Source organism: Salmo salar, chromosome ssa11 (assembly GCF_905237065.1).
Source record: "Salmo salar chromosome ssa11, Ssal_v3.1, whole genome shotgun sequence".
Lineage (NCBI taxonomy): Eukaryota > Metazoa > Chordata > Actinopteri > Salmoniformes > Salmonidae > Salmo > Salmo salar.
The window spans coordinates 53107305-53129653 of NC_059452.1; the positions used below are offsets into that span (position 1 = coordinate 53107305).

General features: G+C 45.1%; 1 protein-coding gene across 3 annotated transcripts in view; it reads right to left on the bottom strand.

Annotated features, from left to right (window-relative positions):
• The window catches only part of LOC123725172 (rho guanine nucleotide exchange factor 40), a 45273-nt gene extending 30133 nt beyond the window's left edge, over window positions 1-15140 (bottom strand). For all 3 annotated transcript variants that reach the window (XM_045689766.1, XM_045689765.1, XM_045689764.1), the window contains exon 1: window positions 14960-15140. In XM_045689766.1, the coding sequence (XP_045545722.1) occupies window positions 14960-14962 (3 nt within the window). In that variant the 5' untranslated portion in view covers window positions 14963-15140. The remainder of the gene's footprint in view (window positions 1-14959) is intronic.
• Window positions 15141-22349: the final 7209 nt, after the last annotated feature.

The following is a 22349-nucleotide window of genomic DNA, read 5'->3' on the forward strand; positions in this document are numbered from 1 at the left end:
CTGACAGATGTGGAACAACTTTTAAGAGCAACGTTACTAACGAAGTCTCTAGGAAACAGGCGAGCAACTAAAGATACGTTGTGAGATGGTTCTAACGACGACCTTAACGCTACGTAGTCTCTGGGGAAACGAGGCCAGCTACTAAAGATGTGTTGTGAGATGGTTCTAACGCTACGTAGTCTCTGGGGAAACGAGGCCAGCTACTAAAGATACGTTGTGAGATGGTTCTAACGCTACGTAGTCTCTGGGGAAACGAGGCCAGCTACTAAAGATACGTTGTGAGATGGTTCTAACGACGACCTTAACGCTACGTAGTCTCTGGGGAAACGATGACAGCTACTAAAGATGTGTTGTGAGATGGTTCTAACGCTACGTAGTCTCTGGGGAAACGAGGCCAGCTACTAAAGATACGTTGTGAGATGGTTCTAACGACGACCTTAACGCTACGTAGTCTCTGGGGAAATGAGGCCAGCTACTAAAGATACGTTGTGAGATGGTTCTAACGACGACCTTAACGCTACGTAGTCTCTGGGGAAACGAGGCCAGCTACTAAAGATACGTTGTGAGATGGTTCTAACGCTACGTAGTCTCTGGGGAAACGAGGCCAGCTACTAAAGATACGTTGTGAGATGGTTCTAACGACGACCTTAACGCTACGTAGTCTCTGAGGAAACGAGGCCAGCTACTAAAGATACGTTGTGAGATGGTTCTAACGACAACCTTAACGCTACGTAGTCTCTGGGGAAACGAGGACAGCTACTAAAGATGTGTTGTGAGATGGTTCTAACGACGATCTTAACGCTACGTAGTCTCTGGGGAAACGAGGCCAGCTACTAAAGATGTGTTGTGAGATGGTTCTAACGCTACGTAGTCTCTGGGGAAACGAGGCCAGCTACTAAAGATGTGTTGTGAGATGGTTCTAACGCTACGTAGTCTCTGGGGAAACGAGGCCAGCTACTAAAGATACGTTGTGAGATGGTTCTAACGACGACCTTAACGCTACGTAGTCTCTGGGGAAACGAGGCCCTGACCCATAATACCGTGCAGCATTCTTCGCGTCGCGGACTGGGGGCAGCAGGTTATAAAACTAGTCGCAGGCAGCATTTGTTTTCCATCTTGTTCTGTTACGTCTGTAACCTTATTAGGTAACTAACTAACAACCTGCTGACTTCACATCCAAACATTCAGGGGCAGAGAAAGGACAGGAAATGGGACATTTCTCTTCAGGAGATCGATGATCACAGTAATGAAGGACTGACTGGTGCATGTTGTCATTAGAAACCTGAAGGAGACAGTGGACTAAAATAGTGATTTCACATCACTGTACAAACCTGATATTATACAAAACACTTTGGTAATTTCAATGACAGGTATTCATATTAACGTATTCGTTTTTTATACTGGACTAGAGTCTTTACAGGGTTACACACACACACACCTCTCAGCCAGCAGGATCTCATGTTAATGACCAGCGTCTGTGGAGGTGTGAACATCTGTTGAAATGAGACGGAACAAAGAGGCTGAGGACTGGAGCCCTATTCCCTATATAGTGGTACTACTATAGACCAGAGCCCTATTCCCTATATAGTGGCACTACTATAGACCAGAGCCCTATTCCCTATATAGTGGTACTACTATAGTCTCTCTCTCTCTCTCTCTCTCTCTCTCTCTCTCTCTCTCTCTCTCTCTCTCTCTCTCTCTCTCTCTCTCTCTCTCTCTCTCTCTCTCTCTCTCTCTCTCTCTCTCTCTCTCTCTCTCGCTCTCTCGCTCTCTCTCTCTCTCTCTCACATCGACTGCGTCATCTAATAACTACTTGTAATGTGACTCAGTAAGTTGAACCCAGCTCTGCTACATACCAAGCAGACACAAATACCCTTCAAGGCCGAGCTATACTCCCTCACAAGGCCCAAGTCCCATGGATATTTCCATGGTAGGAAAGACATGGGATAATACTTTCTACCCCTGTGGTATCTGGAGTATTTATTTTGGTTTTGATTGAATGCTTCATGCTAATCTCTCTCATACTGACAACAGGCCTTGGAACAAAAGACAGGAATCCTCAAGTGTGGAATTCAAGTTTCCCTCCAAACTCCAGGCCATTAATCTTTCCTGACAAGGAAAATCATAATCAAACAGGTAAACACCTTCTCCTTGCTATTGTCCCAAGTATAGAAAAGTCCAGGCTGGTTTCAGTGAAGGGAATCAAACAGGTAAACACCTTCTCCTTGCTATTGTCCCAGGTATAGAAAAGTCCAGGCTGGTTTCAGTGAAGGGAATCAAACAGGTAAACACCTTCTCCTTGCTATTGTCCCAAGTATAGAAAAGTCCAGGCTGGTTTCAGTGAAGGGAATCAAACAGGTAAACACCTTCTCCTTGCTATTGTCCCAGGTATAGAAAAGTCCAGGCTGGTTTCAGTGAAGGGAATCAAACAGGTAAACACCTTCTCCTTGCTATTGTCCCAGGTATAGAAAAGCTCAGGCTGGTTTCAGTGAAGGGTATCATGACCCCCCATTAGAAACTCTACAGTAAAGATGATTACAGAAACAAAATCTTTCAGGTCTGAGATCAATTGACGTCTCATAAGTAGCTAGGTTAAAATACTTTAAAAACCAACCCCTGAACTTCAAACTAATCTTTTAACTGCTCTTCAGAAACTCAGTCTGAAATGGCACACTTTTCCCTTTCATAGTGCCCTGAGCTCTGGTCCGAAGGAGTGCACTATGTAGGGAATAGGGGGCCATTTGGGCCCTAGTTTTCCTCTCCAACGGCTGAATGTATCATGAGGCAGTTAGATGATGTCTCTCGCCAGCTCTCTCCAGACTCTCCACCACAACTCTCTGTACTAATCTGAGAACGACAGCAGTGTATATAAAGTAATCGCCTTCCCTCATCAACATCAAAGACTCCCTCCTTCCTTCCAGTAAGCTGCCAGGCTCGGCTCGCTGAGTGGGCTCCTGGCGTCCGGTCAGCGGTGGATTGGGGGCTAAAGTCTGGGCTATTCAAAGCAAGGTGTGTCTCGGTACGTCTCCGCGGTGTGAAAGCTCTGCTGTGTCTGGGAAGTCGCTGGGGTTAAACCCAGCAGGATGTGACAACATGAGGTTCACGTCAGTAGGTGCTGACTGATATCAGGCGGGTCCAGAGCCAGAGAAGGCTAGAGGAAGATGCCTGATGGCTGAAAACAAACAGGCAGACAGACCGACTGGCTGATTTTAATGAGATTGATGAGGGGAAGAGCTTCATGAGGGGGGAAGAGCTTCATGGGGGGAAGAGCTTTATGAGGGGAAGAGCTTCATGAGGGGTAGAGCTTCATGAGGGGAAGAGCTTCATGGGCGGAAGAGCTTCATGGAGGGGAAGAGCTTCATGGGGGGGAAGAGCTTCGTTGGAGGGGAAGAACTTCATGAGGAGAAGAGCTTCATGGAGGGAAGAGCTTCATGGGGGAAGAGCTTCATGGGAGAAGAGCTTCATGGGGGAAGAGATTCATGAGGGGAAGAGCTTCATGGGGGGAAGAGCTTCATGAGGAGAAGAGCTTAATGACGAGAAGAGCTTCATGAGGAGAAGAGCTTAATGACGAGAAGAGCTTCATGAGGAGAAGAGTTTCACGGGGGAAGAGCTTCATGGAGGGAAGAGCTTCATGGAGGGAAGTGCTTCATGGAGGGAAGTGCTTCATGGGGGAAGAGCTTCATGGAGGGAAGAGCTTCATGGAGGGAAGAGCTTCATGGGGGGAAGAGCTTCATGGGGGAAGAGCTTCACGGGGGAAGAGCTTCACGGGGAAGAGCTTCACGGGGGAAGAGCTTCACGGGGGAAGAGCTTCACAGGGGGAAGAGCTTCACGGGGGAAGAGCTTCACGGGGGAAGAGCTTCACGGGGGAAGAGCTTCACGAGGGGAAGAGCTTCATGAGGGGAAGGGCTTCATGGGGGGGAAGAGCTTCGTGGAGGGGAAGAGCTTCGTGGAGGAGAAGAGCTTCGTGGAGGAGAAGAGCTTCGTGAGGAGAAGAGCTTCGTGAGGAGAAGAGCTTCATGGAGGGAAGAGCTTCATGGGGAAGAGCTTCATGGGGGAAAGAGATTCATGAGGGGAAGAGCTTCATGAGGAGAAGAGCTTCATGAGGAGTAGAGCTTCATGAGGAGAAGAGCTTCATGGGGAAGAGCTTCATGGAGGGAAGAGCTTTATGAGGGAAGAGCTTCATGGAGGGAAGAGCTTCATGGGGGAAGAGCTTCATGAGGGGAAGAGCTTCATGAGGGGAAGAGCTTCATGAGGGGAAGAGCTTCATGAGGGGAAGAGCTTCATGAGGGGAAGAGCTTCATGAGGGGAAGGTCTTCATGAGGGGGAAGAGCTTCATGAGGGGAAGAGCTTCATGGGGGGAAGAGCTTAATGAGGGGAAGAGCTTCATGAGGGGAAGAGCTTCATGGGGAAGAGCTTCATGGGGGAAGAGCTTCATGGGGGAAGAGCTTCATGGGGGAAGAGCTTCATGAGGGGAAGAGCTTCATGGGGGAAGAGCTTCATGGGGGGAAGAGCTTCATGAGGGGGAAGAGCTTCATGAGGGGAAGAGCTTCATGAGGGGAAGAGCTTCATGAGGGGAAGAGCTTCATGGGGGGAAGAGCTTCATGGGGGGAGAGCTTCATGGGGGGTAGAGCGTCATGAGGGGAAGAGCTTCATGAGTGAAGAGCTTCAACACCTGTTGGTTTACATGGAGACATATCCAACTACCTCAACACCTGTTGGTTTACATGGAGACAAATCCAACTACCTCAACACCTATTGGTTTACATGGAGACATATGCAACTAACTCAACACCTGTTGGTTTACATGGAGACATATCCAACTACCTCAACACCTGTTGGTTTACATGGAGACATATCCAACTACCTCAACACCTGTTGGTTTACATGGAGACATATCCAACTACCTCAACACCTGTTGGTTTACATGGAGACATATCCAACTACCTCATCACCTGTCGGTTTACATGGAGACACATCCAACTACCTCAACACCTGTTGGTTTACATGGAGACATATCCAACTACCTCATCACCTGTTGGTTTACATGGAGACATATCCAACTACCTAATCAAGGATACCATGTCTACACAGTATTTACTCATCAAGGATACCATGTCTACACAGTATTTACTTATTAAGGATACCATGTCTACACAGTATTTACTAATCAAGGATACCATGTCTACACAGTATTTACTCATCAAGGATACCATGTCTACACAGTATTTACTCATCAAGGATACCATGTCTACACAGTATTTACTAATCAAGACTACCATGTCTACACAGTATTTACTTAGATACCATGTCTACACAGTATTTACTCATCAAGGATACCATGTCTACACAGTATTTACTCATCAAGGATACCATGTCTACACAGTATTTACTAAGATACCATGTCTACACAGTATTTACTAAGATACCATGTCTACACAGTATTTACTCATCACAAGGATACCATGTCTACACAGTATTTACTAATCACAAGGATACCATGTCTACACAGTATTTACTAATCAAGGATACCATGTCTACACAGTATTTACTAATCAAGGATACCATGTCTACACAGTATTTACTAATCAAGGATACCATGTCTACACAGTATTTACTCATCACAAGGATACCATGTCTACACAGTATTTACTAATCACAAGGATACTATGTCTACACAGTATTTACTAATCAAGGATACCATGTCTACACAGTATTTACTAAGATACCATGTCTACACAGTATTTAATAATTACAAGGATACCATGTCTACACAGTATTTACTAATCAAGGATACCATGTCTACACAGTATTTACTCATCAAGGATACCATGTCTACACAGTATTTACTCATCAAGGATACCATGTCTACACAGTATATACTAATCAAGGATACCATGTCTACACAGTATTTACTGAGATACCATGTCTACACAGTATTTACTAATCACAAGGATACCATGTCTACACAGTATTTACTCATTAAGGATACCATGTCTACACAGTATTTACTAATCAAGGATACCATGTCTACACAGTATTTACTCATCAAGGATACCATGTCTACACAGTATTTACTCATCAAGGGTACCATGTCTACACAGTATTTACTCATCAAGGATACCATGTCTACACAGTATTTACTCATCGAGGATACCATGTCTACACAGTATTTACTAATTACAAGGATACCATGTCTACACAGTATTTACTAATCAAGGATACCATGTCTACACAGTATTTACTGAGATACCATGTCTACACAGTATTTACTAATCACAAGGATACCATGTCTACACAGTATTTACTCATCAATGATACCATGTCTACACAGTATTTACTCATCAAGGATACCATGTCTACACAGTATTTACTCATCAAGGATACCATGTCTGCACAGTATTTACTAAGATACCATGTCCACAGTATTTATTAAGCTACCATGTCCACACAGTATTTACTCATCAAGGATACCATGTCTACACAGTATTGACTAAGATACCATGTCTACACAGTATTTACTCATCAAGGATACCATGTCTACACAGTATTTACTAATCAAGGATACCATGTCTACACAGTATTTACTCATCAAGGATACCATGTCTACGCAGTATTTACTAAGATACCATGTCTACACAGTATTTACTAATCAAGGATACCATGTCTACACAGTATTTACTAATCAAGGATACCATGTCTACACAGTATTTACTAATTACAAGGATACCATGTCTACACAGTATTTACTAAGATACCATGTCTACACAGTATTTACTAATCAAGGATACCATGTCTACACAGTATTTACTAATCACAAGGATACCATGTCTACACAGTATTTACTGAGATACAATGTCTACAAAGTATTTACTAATCACAAGGATACCATGTCTACACAGTATTTACTCATCAAGGATACCATGTCTACACAGTATTTACTAATCAAGGATACCATGTCTACACAGTATTTACTAAGATACCATGTCCACAGTATTTACTAAGATACCATATCTACACAGTATTTACTCATCAAGGATACCATGTCTACACAGTATTTACTAAGATACCATGTCTACACAGTATTTACTCATTAAGGATACCATGTCTACACAGTATTTACTAATCAAGGATACCATGTCTACACAGTATTTACTCATCAAGGATACCATGTCTACACAGTATTTACTCATCAAGGGTACCATGTCTACACAGTATTTACTCATCAAGGATACCATGTCTACGCAGTATTTACTAAGATACCATGTCTACACAGTATTTACTAATCAAGGATACCATGTCTACACAGTATTTACTAATCAAGGATACCATGTCTACACAGTATTTACTAATTACAAGGATACCATGTCTACACAGTATTTACTAAGATACCATGTCTACACAGTATTTACTAATCAAGGATACCATGTCTACACAGTATTTACTAATCACAAGGATACCATGTCTACACAGTATTTACTGAGATACAATGTCTACAAAGTATTTACTAATCACAAGGATACCATGTCTACACAGTATTTACTCATCAAGGATACCATGTCTACACAGTATTTACTAATCAAGGATACCATGTCTACACAGTATTTACTAAGATACCATGTCCACAGTATTTACTAAGATACCATATCTACACAGTATTTACTCATCAAGGATACCATGTCTACACAGTATTTACTAAGATACCATGTCTACACAGTATTTACTCATTAAGGATACCATGTCTACACAGTATTTACTAATCAAGGATACCATGTCTACACAGTATTTACTCATCAAGGATACCATGTCTACACAGTATTTACTCATCAAGGATACCATGTCTACACAGTATTTACTCATCAAGGATACCATGTCTACACAGTATTTACTCATCGAGGATACCATGTCTACACAGTATTTACTAATTACAAGGATACCATGTCTACACAGTATTTACTAATCAAGGATACCATGTCTACACAGTATTTACTGAGATACCATGTCTACACAGTATTTACTAATCACAAGGATACCATGTCTACACAGTATTTACTCATCAATGATACCATGTCTACACAGTATTTACTCATCAAGGATACCATGTCTACACAGTATTTACTCATCAAGGATACCATGTCTGCACAGTATTTACTAAGATACCATGTCCACAGTATTTATTAAGCTACCATGTCCACACAGTATTTACTCATCAAGGATACCATGTCTACACAGTATTGACTAAGATACCATGTCTACACAGTATTTACTCATCAAGGATACCATGTCTACACAGTATTTACTAATCAAGGATACCATGTCTACACAGTATTTACTCATCAAGGATACCATGTCTACGCAGTATTTACTAAGATACCATGTCTACACAGTATTTACTAATCAAGGATACCATGTCTACACAGTATTTACTAATCAAGGATACCATGTCTACACAGTATTTACTAATTACAAGGATACCATGTCTACACAGTATTTACTAAGATACCATGTCTACACAGTATTTACTAATCAAGGATACCATGTCTACACAGTATTTACTAATCACAAGGATACCATGTCTACACAGTATTTACTGAGATACAATGTCTACAAAGTATTTACTAATCACAAGGATACCATGTCTACACAGTATTTACTCATCAAGGATACCATGTCTACACAGTATTTACTAATCAAGGATACCATGTCTACACAGTATTTACTAAGATACCATGTCCACAGTATTTACTAAGATACCATATCTACACAGTATTTACTCATCAAGGATACCATGTCTACACAGTATTTACTAAGATACCATGTCTACACAGTATTTACTAATCAAGGATACCATGTCTACACAGTATTTACTCATCAAGGATACCATGTCTACACATTATTTACTCATCAAGGATACCATGTCTACACAGTATTTACTCATCAAGGATACCATGTCTACACAGTATTTACTAAGATACCATGTCTACACAGTATTTACTCATCAAGGATACCATGTCTACACAGTATTTACTCATCAAGGATACCATGTCTACACAGTATTTACTAAGATACCATGTCTACACAGTATTTACTCATCAAGGATACCATGTCTACACAGTATTTACTAAGATACCATGTCTACACAGTATTTAGTAAGATACCATGTCTACACAGTATTTACTCATCAAGGATACCATGTCTACACAGTATTTACTCATCAAGGATACCATGTCTACACAGTATTTACTCATCAAGGATACCATGTCTACACAGTATTTACTCATCGAGGATACCATGTCTACACAGTATTTACTAATTACAAGGATACCATGTCTACACAGTATTTACTAATCAAGGATACCATGTCTACACAGTATTTACTGAGATACCATGTCTACACAGTATTTACTAATCACAAGGATACCATGTCTACACAGTATTTACTCATCAATGATACCGTGTCTACACAGTATTTACTCATCAAGGATACCATGTCTACACAGTATTTACTCATCAAGGATACCATGTCTGCACAGTATTTACTAAGATACCATGTCCACAGTATTTATTAAGCTACCATGTCCACACAGTATTTACTCATCAAGGATACCATGTCTACACAGTATTTACTAAGATACCATGTCTACACAGTATTTACTCATCAAGGATACCATGTCTACACAGTATTTACTAATCAAGGATACCATGTCTACACAGTATTTACTCATCAAGGATACCATGTCTACGCAGTATTTACTAAGATACCATGTCTACACAGTATTTACTAATCAAGGATACCATGTCTACACAGTATTTACTAAGATACCATGTCTACACAGTACTTACTCATAAAGGATACCATATCTACACAGTATTTACTAAGATACCATGTCTACACAGTATTTACTAATCAAGGATACCATGTCTACACAGTATTTACTAATCAAGGATACCATGTCTACACAGTATTTACTAATTACAAGGATACCATGTCTACACAGTATTTACTAAGATACCATGTCTACACAGTATTTACTAATCAAGGATACCATGTCTACACAGTATTTACTAATCACAAGGATACCATGTCTACACAGTATTTACTAATCACAAGGATACCATGTCTACACAGTATTTACTGAGATACAATGTCTACACAGTATTTACTAATCACAAGGATACCATGTCTACACAGTATTTACTCATCAAGGATACCATGTCTACACAGTATTTACTCATCAAGGATACCATGTCTACACAGTATTTACTAATCAAGGATACCATGTCTACACAGTATTTACTAAGATACCATGTCCACAGTATTTACTAAGATACCATATCTACACAGTATTTACTCATCAAGGATACCATGTCTACACAGTATTTACTAAGATACCATGTCTACACAGTATTTACTAATCAAGGATACCATGTCTACACAGTATTTACTCATCAAGGATACCATGTCTACACATTATTTACTCATCAAGGATACCATGTCTACACAGTATTTACTCATCAAGGATACCATGTCTACACAGTATTTACTAAGATACCATGTCTACACAGTATTTACTCATCAAGGATACCATGTCTACACAGTATTTACTCATCAAGGATACCATGTCTACACAGTATTTACTAAGATACCATGTCTACACAGTATTTACTCATCAAGGATACCATGTCTACACAGTATTTACTAAGATACCATGTCTACACAGTATTTAGTAAGATACCATGTCTACACAGTATTTACTCATCAAGGATACCATGTCTACACAGTATTTACTAAGATACCATGTCTACACAGTATTTACTCATCAAGGATACCATGTCCACTATGGGGCTCCCGAGTGGCGCAGTGGTCTAAATCACAGCATCTCAGTGCTTGAGGCCTCACTACAGACCCTGGTTCGAATCCAGGCTGTATCACAACCGGCCGTGATTGGGAGTCCCATAGGGTGGCGCACAATTGGCCCAGCGTCATCCGGGTTTGGCCAGTGTTAGGCCGTCACTGTAAATAAGAATTTGTTCTTAACTGACTGGGCTCTAACCCTGTCTGTCCATCAGAATGGTCTCTCTCTCTCTCTCTCTCTCTCTCTCAGCACCCTGTCCACCCCAACCCCAACATACCAGAGACAGAGGTGATGTATCTGCACTTATATAAACCACTAGGGATTTCACTGCCTCCACCTCAGACCCTGACCCCTCTCCACCACGGCCCTAACCCCCATCAAAGTGTTTACAATCAGTCAGTCAGTGTACTACATCACCGTGTTTACAATCAGTCAGTCAGTGTCCTGTATCCCCGTGTTTACAATCAGTCAGTCCTGTCCTGCCCGTAACCCTCAGCCATCTCTCTCTCTTCCCTCCCTCCTCCACTGTCCTGCCCTGTAACCCTCAGCCATCTCTCTCTCTTCCCTCCCTCCTCCACTGTCCTGCCCTGTAACCCTCAGCCATCTCTCTCTCTTCCCTCCCTCCTCCACTGTCCTGCCCCGTAACCCTCAGCCATCTCTCTCTCTTCCCTCCCTCCTCCACTGTCCTGCCCAGTAACCCTCAGACATCTCTCTCTCTTCCCTCCCTCCTCCACTGTCCTGCCCTGTAACCCTCAGCCATATCTCTCTTCCCTCCCTCCTCCACTGTCCTGCCCTGTAACCCTCAGCCATCTCTCTCTCTTCCCTCCCTCCTCCACTGTCCTGCCCTGTAACCCTCAGCCATCTCTCTCTCTTCCCTCCCTCCTCCACTGTCCTGCCCCGTAACCCTCAGCCATCTCTCTCTCTTCCCTCCCTCCTCCACTGTCCTGCCCGTAACCCTCAGCCATCTCTCTCTCTTCCCTCCCTCCTCCACTGTCCTGCCCCGTAACCCTCAGCCATCTCTCTCTCTATCATCCCTCCTCCACTGTCCTACCCTGTAACCCTCAGCCATCTCTCTCTCTTCCACCCCTCCTCCACTGTCCTGCCCCGTAACCCTCAGCCATCTCTCTCTCTTCCCTCCCTCCCTCCTCCACTGTCCTGCCCTGTATCCCTAAGCCATCTCTCTATTCCCTCCCTCCTCCACTGTCCTGCCCCGTAACCCTCAGCCATCTCTCTCTCTCTCTCTTCCCTCCCTCCTCCACTGTCCTGCCCCGTAACCCTCAGCCATCTCTCTCTTCCCTCCCTCCTCCACTGTCCTGCCCTGTAACCCTCAGCCATCTCTCTCTCTACTCCCTCCTGTACTGTCCTGCACCGTAACCTTCAGCCATCCCTCTCTCTTCCCTCCTCCACTGTCCTGCCCTGTAACCATCAGCCATCTCCCTCTCTTCCCTCCCTCCTCCACTGTCCTGCCCCGTAACCCTCAGCCATCTCTCTCTCTTCCCTCCATCCTCCACTGTCCTGCCCTGTAACCCTCAGCCATCTCTCTCTCTTCCCTCCCTCCTCCACTGTCCTGCCCTGTAACCCTCAGCCATCTCTCTTCCCTCCCTCCTCCACTGTCCTGCCCCATAACCCTCAGCCATCTCTCTCTCTTCCCTCCCTCCTCCACTGTCTTTCCCTATAACCCTCAGCCATCTCTCTCTTCCCTCCCTCCTCCACTGTCCTGCCCTGTAACCCTCAGCCATCTCTCTTCCCTCCCTCCTCCACTGTCCTGCACCGTAACCCTCAGCCATCTCTCTCTCTTCCCTCCCTCCTCCACTGTCCTGCCTTGTAACCCTCAGCCATCTTTCTCTCTTCCCTCCCCTCTCCATGTGCCTGTGAAACGAGGAAATTACAATTATTGACGCCAGCGTTCCCTCTCTCTCTCTCTCTCTCTCCCTCCCTTTCTCTCTCTCTTTCTCTCTCTCCGCAAGGCTGACCTTCTCGGATGTTTTAGGTAAACACACATACATGCACCCACACACACCCTCACCCACACACACACCCCCTGGTTAAGCCCGTCTCTCCTTCAGTCCCCCAGTGAGCATAGTAAGGTCCATACGAGGGTTACCTCAGAGAGGAAGAGGACTAGTACTGGGAGAGGAGAGGACTGTCTGCCCCAAGGCCAACAGCACAGCCAGCCAACCCCACAGAGAGGCACGTTTCTGCACACTCAGGCACTATCTGCAGCAGGCAGCGCTTAAACAGACATTCACGTGGACACACACACACACACACACACACACACACACACACACACACACACACACACACACACACACACACACACACACCTCAGGACAAGCCCTTGAGGAAAATCCACCTTTGTGACGGCACCTTTATTCAACCTTAAAGTCAACACTGTATTCAGAGTGAATTTCCCCCCACAGGCTCTTCAACAATCATGACTCTCTGTCTCTCCTCTCCCCACCACTACAGTAGGATTATCTAACACAGAGGTCTGTCTCTCCTCTCCCCACCACTACAGTAGGATTATCTAACACAGAGGTCTGTCTCTCCTCTCCCCACCACTACAGTAGGATTATCTAACACAGAGGTCTGTCTCTCCTCTCCCCACCACTACAGTAGGATTATCTAACACAGAGGTCTGTCTCTCCTCTCCCCACCACTACAGTAGGATTATCTAAACACAGAGGTCTGTCTCTCCTCTCCCCACCATTACAGTAGGATTATCCAACACAGAGGTCTGTCTCTCCTCTCCCCACCACTACAGTAGGATTATCTAACACAGAGGTCTATCTCTCCTCTCCCCACCACTACAGTAGGATTATCCAACACAGAGGTCTGTCTCTCCTCTCCCCACCATTACAGTAGGATTATCTAACACAGACGTCTGTCTCTCCTCTCCCCACCATTACAGTAGGATTATCTAACACAGAGGGCTGTCTCTCCTCTCCCCACCACTACAGTAGGATTATCTAACGCAGAGGTCTGTCTCTCCTCTCCCCACCACTACAGTAGGATTATCTAACGCAGAGGTCTGTCTCTCCTCTCCCCTCCACTACAGTAGGATTATCTAACGCAGAGGTCTGTCTCTCCTCTCCCCACCACTACAGTAGGATTATCTAACGCAGAGGTCTGTCTCTCCTCTCCCCACCACTACAGTAGGATTATCTAACGCAGAGGTCTGTCTCTCCTCTCCCCTCCACTACAGTAGGATTATCTAACACAGAGGTGTCTTTAGAGGAAGCAGCATGGTTATTACACCACTTACAACCCCCCCTGTCCCGTCCAACCCTGTCCTGTCCTACCCTGACATCCTACCCTGTCCTGTTCTACCCTGTCCCGTTCTACCCTGTCGGTCCTACCCTGCACCCTACCCTGTCCTGTGCTACCATATCCTTATCTTACCCTGTCCAATCCTACCCTGTCCCGACCTACCCTAACCTGTTCTACCCTGTCCTACCCTGTCATGTCCTACCCTGCCATACCCTGTCATGTACTACCCTGTCCTGTCCTACCCTACCCTGTCCCATCCCACCGGGTTCTTCCCTAACCTGTCATATCCTACCCTGTCCTGTCCTACCCTGTCCCGTCCAACCCTGTCCTGTCCTACCCTGTCCCGTCCAACCCTGTCCTGTTCTACCCTGTCCCGTCCTACCCTGTTCTGTCCTACCCTGCCCTGTCCTACCCTGTCCTGTCCTACCCTGTCATGTTCTACCCTGTCCGTCCCACCGGGTCCTGTCCTACCCTGTCCTGTTCCACCCTGTCCTGTCCTACCCTGTCCCGTCCCACCGGGTCCTGTCCTACCCTGTCCTGTTCCAACCTGTCCTATCCTACCCTCTCCCGTACCGGTAAGCTCAAGCCATTAGACAGCTACATCCCCCCCTCCCCCCTTCTCCCTGTCCTACCGAGTCCTGTCCTATCCTGTCCTATCCTACCCTGTCTCACCGAGTCCTGTCCCACCCTGTCCTGTCCCACCCTGTCCCGTACCGGTAAGGTAAAGCCATCACACAGCAACACCTCGTCAGACAAAACTCCATGCAGCTCAATGTGTGTGTTCTGTGAGTGTGTGTGTGTTCTGTGTGTGTGCTCAGTGTGTGCTCACTCACCATAGTGTATGCTGTATGTCCTCTGTGGTAGTGTAACCTTAGCTGGGATCATTTTCCTCAGTATTCCTCAGTGAATTAGTCTCTCTGCTGTAGTCTACCCTTCCAAACTGTTCCCCTGCAACGACCAACTACTGCTTTCACACACTGCAGCGACGAGCACACGCTACGGGCCGCCCACACCAGCCCTGCCCCCTCAGACCCAGGCCCGCCTCTCCGCCTGTCAGTGGGACAGTTCATTTTGATTGGCCAGGTGCCCCGGGTGGGCGGATTTTGCACATTTTACACCATTGAATTTGTCCTTAAGTGAAATTTCTACCCTGCTACAGCTAAGAACTCTCTCTCTCTCTCTCTCTCTCTCTCTTCCCCCTTCTACGCTGCTGTTACTCTCTGTTATTATGCATAGTCACTTTAATAACTCTACCTACATGTACATATTACCTCATTTACCTCGACACCGGTACCTCCTGTATATAGCCTCCACATTGACTCTGTACCGGTACCCCCTGTATATAGCCTCCACATTGACTCTGTACCATAACACCCTGTATATAGCCTCCACATTGACTCTGTACCGGTACCCCCTGTATATAGCCTCCACATTGACTCTGTACCGTTACCCCCTGTATATAGTCTCCACATTGACTCTGTACCGGTACCCCCTGTATATAGCCTCCACATTGACTCTGTACCGGTACCCCCCTGTATATAGCCTCCACATTGACTCTGTACTGGTACCCCCTGTATACAGCCTCCACATTGACTCAGTACTGTAACACCCTGTATATAGCCTCACTACTGTTATTTGGTATTTTACTGCTGCTCTTTAATTACTTGTTACTTTAATTTCTTATCCGTATTTAAACTGCATTGTTGGTTAAGGGTTTGTAAGTAAGCATTTCACTGTGAGGTCTACACCTGTTGTATTCAGCATTTCAGTGTGAGGTCTACACCTGTTGTATTCAGCATTTCACTGTGAGGTCTACACCTGTTGTATTCAGCATTTCACTGTGAGGTCGACACCTGTTGTATTCAGCATTTCACTGTAAGGTCTACTACACCTGTTGTATTCAGCATTTCACTGTAAAGGTCAACACCTGTTGTATTCAGCATTTCACTGTGAGGTCTACTACACCTGTTGTATTCAGCATTTCACTGTAAGGTCTACTACACCTGTTGTATTCAGCATTTCACTGTAAGGTCTACTACACCTGTTGTATTCAGCATTTCACTGTAAAGGTCTACTACACCTGTTGTATTCAGCATTTCACTGTAAAGGTCTACACCAGTTGTATTCAGCATTTCACTGTAAAGGTCTACACCAGTTGTAATTCAGCATTTCACTGTAAAGGTCTACACCAGTTGTATTCAGCATTTCACTGTAAAGGTCTACACCTGTTGTATTCGGGGCGCGTGACAAATAAAATTTGATTTGAACATCGACAAGACGGGCAAACCAGACATGCGCACCAAACAAATGACAATGAAGAAAAGTACATTAAAACTGGTAAATCTAGTTCCAATTTCAACAAACCTTTAGCTGGTTAAAGCTGGAGTGGATAAGCCACATATTAGAGCAGGTTATACCTCAGAAAGGGAGGCTTCTACAAACACAACTGTAAGCTACGCCTGTAATAATACACTTAATGACAGAACAGAAATCAGGCTACCTTAACCACACAGTATGGAGTGCTGGGGAAATGGCTCCCATTGATTCCTGTGTATTAATAGTGTGAATTGTTTGCCCTTTTGTTTATCTATATCGTGTTTGTCACGATTGTCGTTAGAAATGGCGGACCAAAACGCAGCAGGTATGTGTATACTCATCTTCTTTATTTACGAAAAGAAGGAAAAAAACCAAAGAAACACGTATACAAAAATAACAAACCGATGAACGACAAAATAACAGTCTTGACGGCAACACAGCAATCCAAGAACAATCTCCCACAAATACAAGACAAACACACCCAACTAATATAGGACTTCCAATCAAAGGCAACACCAAACAGCTGCCTTCAATTGGAAGTCCACCCCAATTAACTCAACATAGAAACACACTCACTAGACTACACATAGAAATACATAAACATAGACCATAACTCAAAACCCGGAAATAATAAATCAAACGCCCTCCTAACTAACACACCACCCTGAACCACATAAAACAAATACCCTCTGCCACGTCCTGACCAAACTACAATAACAATTAACCCTTTTACTGGCCAGGACGTGACAGTGTTAAATATACAGTACCAGGCAAACGTTTGGACACACCTACTCATTCAAGAGTTTTTCTTTATTTTTACTATTTTCTACATTGTAGAATAATAGTGAAGACATCAAAACTATGAAATAACACATATGGATAGATGTAGTAACCAAAAAAGTGTTAAACAAATCAAAATGTATTTGAGATTCTTCAAAGTAGCCACCCTTTTGGGGGAATGGTCCATCATTAAGGATGCAGGCCTGGTTTGGGGAATGGTCCACCATTAAGGATGCAGGCCTGGTTTGGGGAATGGTCCATCATTAAGGATACAGGCCTGGTTTGGGGAATGGTCCATCATTAAGGATGCAGGCCTGGTTTGGGGAATGGTCCACCATTAAGGATGCAGGCCTGGTTTGGGGAATGGTCCATCATTAAGGATGCAGGCCTGGTTTGGGGAATGGTCCACCATTAAGGATACAGGCCTGGTTTGGGGAATGGTCCACCATTAAGGATGCAGGCCTGGTTTGGGGAATGGTCCACCATTAAGGATGCAGGCCTGGTTTGGGGAATGGTCCACCATTAAGGATGCAGGCCTGGTTTGGGGAATGGTCCATCATTAAGGATGCAGGCCTGGTTTGGGGAATGGTCCATCATTAAGGATGCAGGCCTGGTTTGGGGAATGGTCCACCATTAAGGATGCAGGCCTGGTTTGGGGAATGGTCCACCATTAAGGATGCAGGCCTGGTTTGGGGAACGGTCCATCATTAAGGATGCAGGCCTGGTTTTGGGAATGGTCCATCATTAAGGGTGCAGGCCTGATTTGGGAAATGGTCCATCATTAAGGATACAGGCCTGGTTTTGGGAATGGTCCATCATTAAGGATGCAGGCCTGATTTGGGAAATGGTCCATCATTAAGGATACAGGCCTGGTTTGGGGAATGGTCCATCATTAAGGATGCAGGCCTGATTTGGGAAATGGTCCATCATTAAGGATACAGGCCTGGTTTGGGGAATGGTCCACCCTTCCACTCCGTCTCAGACGGATGGATGTGTCACATGTCGCTTGGAATTTGTGTGTTAAGTGTCTGAGTGACTTAACGAGCTCTGAGAGCTATGATCCCTGTGTGACTGGGAGGACTAAGACCCGCATGGTGCTATGACACAATCTGCTCCCCATCACAGGGTGACACTGAGCAGGTAATCCTAGATTAGAACTCTCCCCTTCTGGAGAGGTACCAGGTATGCTGGCTATGCAGAGTCCTGGAGAGGTACCAGGTATGCAGAGTCCTGGAGAGGTACAAGGTATGCTGGCTATGCAGAGTCCTGGAGAGGTACCACGTATGCTGGCTATGCAGAGTAATACTGAGCAGGTTATCCTAGGTTAGGAGTCTCCCCTCCTGGAGAGGTACCAGGTATGCTGGCTATGCAGAGTGTGAATGGATGGGTGGATACCACAAACTAGGTGGAAAGATACAGGTTAAGACAACATAATGAGTCCGTGTGAAGCGTTGGAAATTAAACACATTCATTAGACCAGAGCTACAGGCTCAGTATTGAAAATGTGACCAGCGCTGTTGCTGATTCTACTGGTCCATATAGAACCCTTCAGAGTTGTAAGATGGCTGACTGTCCACATAGAACCCTTCAGAGTTGTAAGATGGCTGACAGTCCACATAGAACCCTTCAGAGTTGTAAGATGGCTGACTGTCCCCATAGAACCCTTCAGAGTTGTAAGATGGCTGACTGTCCCCATAGAACCCTTCAGAGTTGTAAGATGGCTGACTGTCCATATAGAACCCTTCAGAGTTGTAAGATGGCTGACTGTCCACATAGAACCCTCAGAGTTGCAAGATGGCTGACTGTCCCCATAGAACCCTCAGAGTTGGAAGATGGCTGACTGTCCCCATAGAACCCTCAGAGTTGGAAGATAGCTGACTGTCCACATAGAACCCTTCAGAGTTGGAAGATGGCTGACTGTCCCTATAGAACCCTCAGAGTTAGAAGATGGCTGACTGTCCCCATAGAACCCTCAGAGTTGTAAGATGGCTGACTGTCCACATAGAACCCTCAGAGTTGTAAGATGGCTGACTGTCCCCATAGAACCTTCAGAGTTGTAAGATGGCTGACTGTCCCCATAGAACCCTCAGAGTTAGAAGAAGGCTGACTGTCCCCATAGAACCCTCAGAGTTAGTCAGTCAGTCAGTCAGTCAGTTAGTCAGTCAGTCAGTCAGTTAGTCAGCCAGTTAGTTAGTCAGCCAGTCAGTCAGTTTACCAGCCAGTCAGTCAGTCAGCCAGTCAGTCAGCCAGTTAGTCAGCCAGTCAGTCAGTTTACCAGCCAGTCAGTTTGTCAGTCAGTCAGCCTGTCATTCAGCCAGTTAGTCAGCCAGTCAGTTAGTCAGCCAGTCGGTCAGTTTACCAGCCAGTCAGTCAGTCAGTTTACCAGCCAGTCAGTCAGTCAGCCAGTCAGTCAGTCAGCCAGTTAGTCAGCCAGTCAGTTAGTCAGCCAGTCAGCCAGTTAGTTAGCCAGTCAGCCAGTTAGTTAGCCAGTCAGTCAGTCAGTCAGCCAGTCAGTCAGTTTACTAGTCAGTCAGCCAGTCAGTCAGTCAGTCAGTCAGTTTCCAGCCAGTCAGTCAGCCAGTTAGTCAGCCAGCCAGTCAGTCAGTTTACCAGCCAGTTAGTCAGCCAGTTAGCCAGCCAGTCAGTCAGTTTACCAGCCAGTCAGTTAGTCACTCAGCCAACGAGTTTGACCACAGACAATATACGCGTATATATAGAGTGTGTATGTGTATATATGTATTTATATATATAGCAGTGGTGGGAGGAGCTGTAGGAGGACAGGCTCATTGTTATGGTAAGAATGGAAAACATTGAATGGAGTGGAACATGTGGTTTCCAGTCCAGCCATTAAAACGAGCCAGTCCTCCTACAGCTCCCCCACCAGCCTCCACTGGTTCCATTTGGGAAGCTGCTACTGTCACAGATCTGGCCCACACCACCTGGGAGCCAATGAGGGAAGAGGGACTGGTTTTCACATTGTTGTTACACGAGTTATGTGAAGCTGTTTCTGTTCCAATAATAATGGGCTGCTAACTGTGACAGAGAGAATGTGATGCTGGTGTCTTTCAGTGGGCTGCTAACTGTGACAGAGAGAACGTTATGCTAGTGTCTTCCAGTGGGCTGCTAACTGTGACAGAGAGAACGTGATGCTAGTGTCTGTCAGTAGGCTGCTAACTGTGACAGAGAGAACGTGATGCTAGTGTCTTCCAGTGGGCTGCTAACTGTGACAGAGAGAACGTGATGCTAGTGTCTTTCAGTGGGCTGCTAACTGTGACAGAGAGAGCGTGATGCTAGTGTCTTCCAGTGGGCTGCTAACTGTGACAGAGAGAACGTGATGCTGGTGTCTTCCAGTGGGCTGCTAACTGTGACAGAGAGAACGTGATGCTGGTGTCTTCCAGTGGGCTGCTAACTGTGACAGAGAGAACGTGATGCTAGTGTCTTCCAGTGGGCTGCTAACTGTGACTGAGAGAACGTGATGCTAGTGTCTTCCAGTGGGCTGCTAACTGTGACAGAGAGAACGTGATGCTAGTGTCTTCCAGTGGGCTGCTAACTGTGACAGAGAGAACGTGATGCTAGTGTCTTCCAGTGGGCTGCTAACTGTGACAGAGAGAACGTGATGCTAGTGTCTTTCAGTGGGCTGCTAACTGTGACACAGAGAACGTGATGCTGGTATCTTCCAGTGGGCTGCTAACTGTGGCAGAGAGAACGTGATGCTAGTGTCTTCCAGTGGGCTGCTAACTGTGACAGAGAGAACGTGATGCTAGTGTCTTTCAGTGGGCTGCTAACTGTGACAGAGAGAACGTGATGCTGGTGTCTTTCAGTGGGCTGCTAACTGTGACAGAGAGAACGTGATGCTGGTGTCTTTCAGTGGGCTGCTAACTGTGACAGAGAAAACGTGATGCTGGTGTCTTTCAGTGGGCTGCTAACTGTGACAGAGAGAACGTGATGCTGGTGTCTTTCAGTGGGCTGCTAACTGTGACAGAGAGAACGTGATGCTGGTGTCTTCCAGTGGGCTGCTAACTGTGACAGAGAGAACGTGATGCTAGTGTCTTTCAGTGGGCTGCTAACCGTGACAGAGAGAACGTGATGCTAGTGTCTTCCAGTGGGCTGCTAACTGTGACAGAGAGAAAGTGATGTACACATACATGTTATTCAATCATTGCCCCCACACTGCTCGGCGCGCCAACGAGTGTCTGCGTTGCCAGGCGCTAAAATAGAACTCGATTAGATTTGTGACGCAGAACACGCTGCAAGTCCCGCCTCTCCCATCTCCTCATTGGTTGTTAGGAGCATATACCTACGTGCCGTCTCCTCATTGGTTTTTAGAAGCATATACCCAGGTGGGTGATTGAAAGATGAACTGGGGTCAGTTGGGGTAATGCACCTTATTATGAAAGTTAGTTGCCAATCGCCATATAAAGTCCAAAGAAGATGAAGAAGAAGCCTGGAAGGAGGAGAGATGACTAGAAACTATTCGGTTGACTGTTTTATTTGTGGATTAATAGTCAGAGTAGAGGACGTTGTGCATTTCAGGTATAATAACAACTCAATGTTTATATCCTAAGACAAATTAGCTAGAAACTGCAAGCTAGCTCGCTAAATAGGACAAATTAACTAGCAACAGCAAGCTAGCTAGCTAAATAGGACAAATTAGCTAGCAACTGCAAGCTAACTAGCTAAATAGGACAAATTAGCTAGCAACTGCAATCTGGCTAACTAAATAGGACAAATTAGCTAGAAACTGCAAGCTAGCTAGCTAAATAGCACAAATTAGCTAGCAACAGCAAGCTAGCTAACTAAATAAGACAAATTAGCTAGCAACAGCAAGCTAGCTAACTAAATAGGACAAATTAGCAAGCAACTACAAGCTAGCTAACTAAATAGGACAAATTAGCTAGCAACAGCAAGCTAGCTAGCTAAATTGCCATAAATGTTTAATGCTTTTCGACCTGTCCCCAAATGAATATTGTTGGTTCAGAGTTTGTTTTGATATTTCAACCTGCGTGTCGTGATCGTGTTTGGTGGGGGGGATCAAAATCAATTTGCGGACGACGGACGTGCGGTTTGGGCATGATGTTAGGAATCCCAGTGAAGAAATGACTTGACTCCTACATATACCACCTGCTT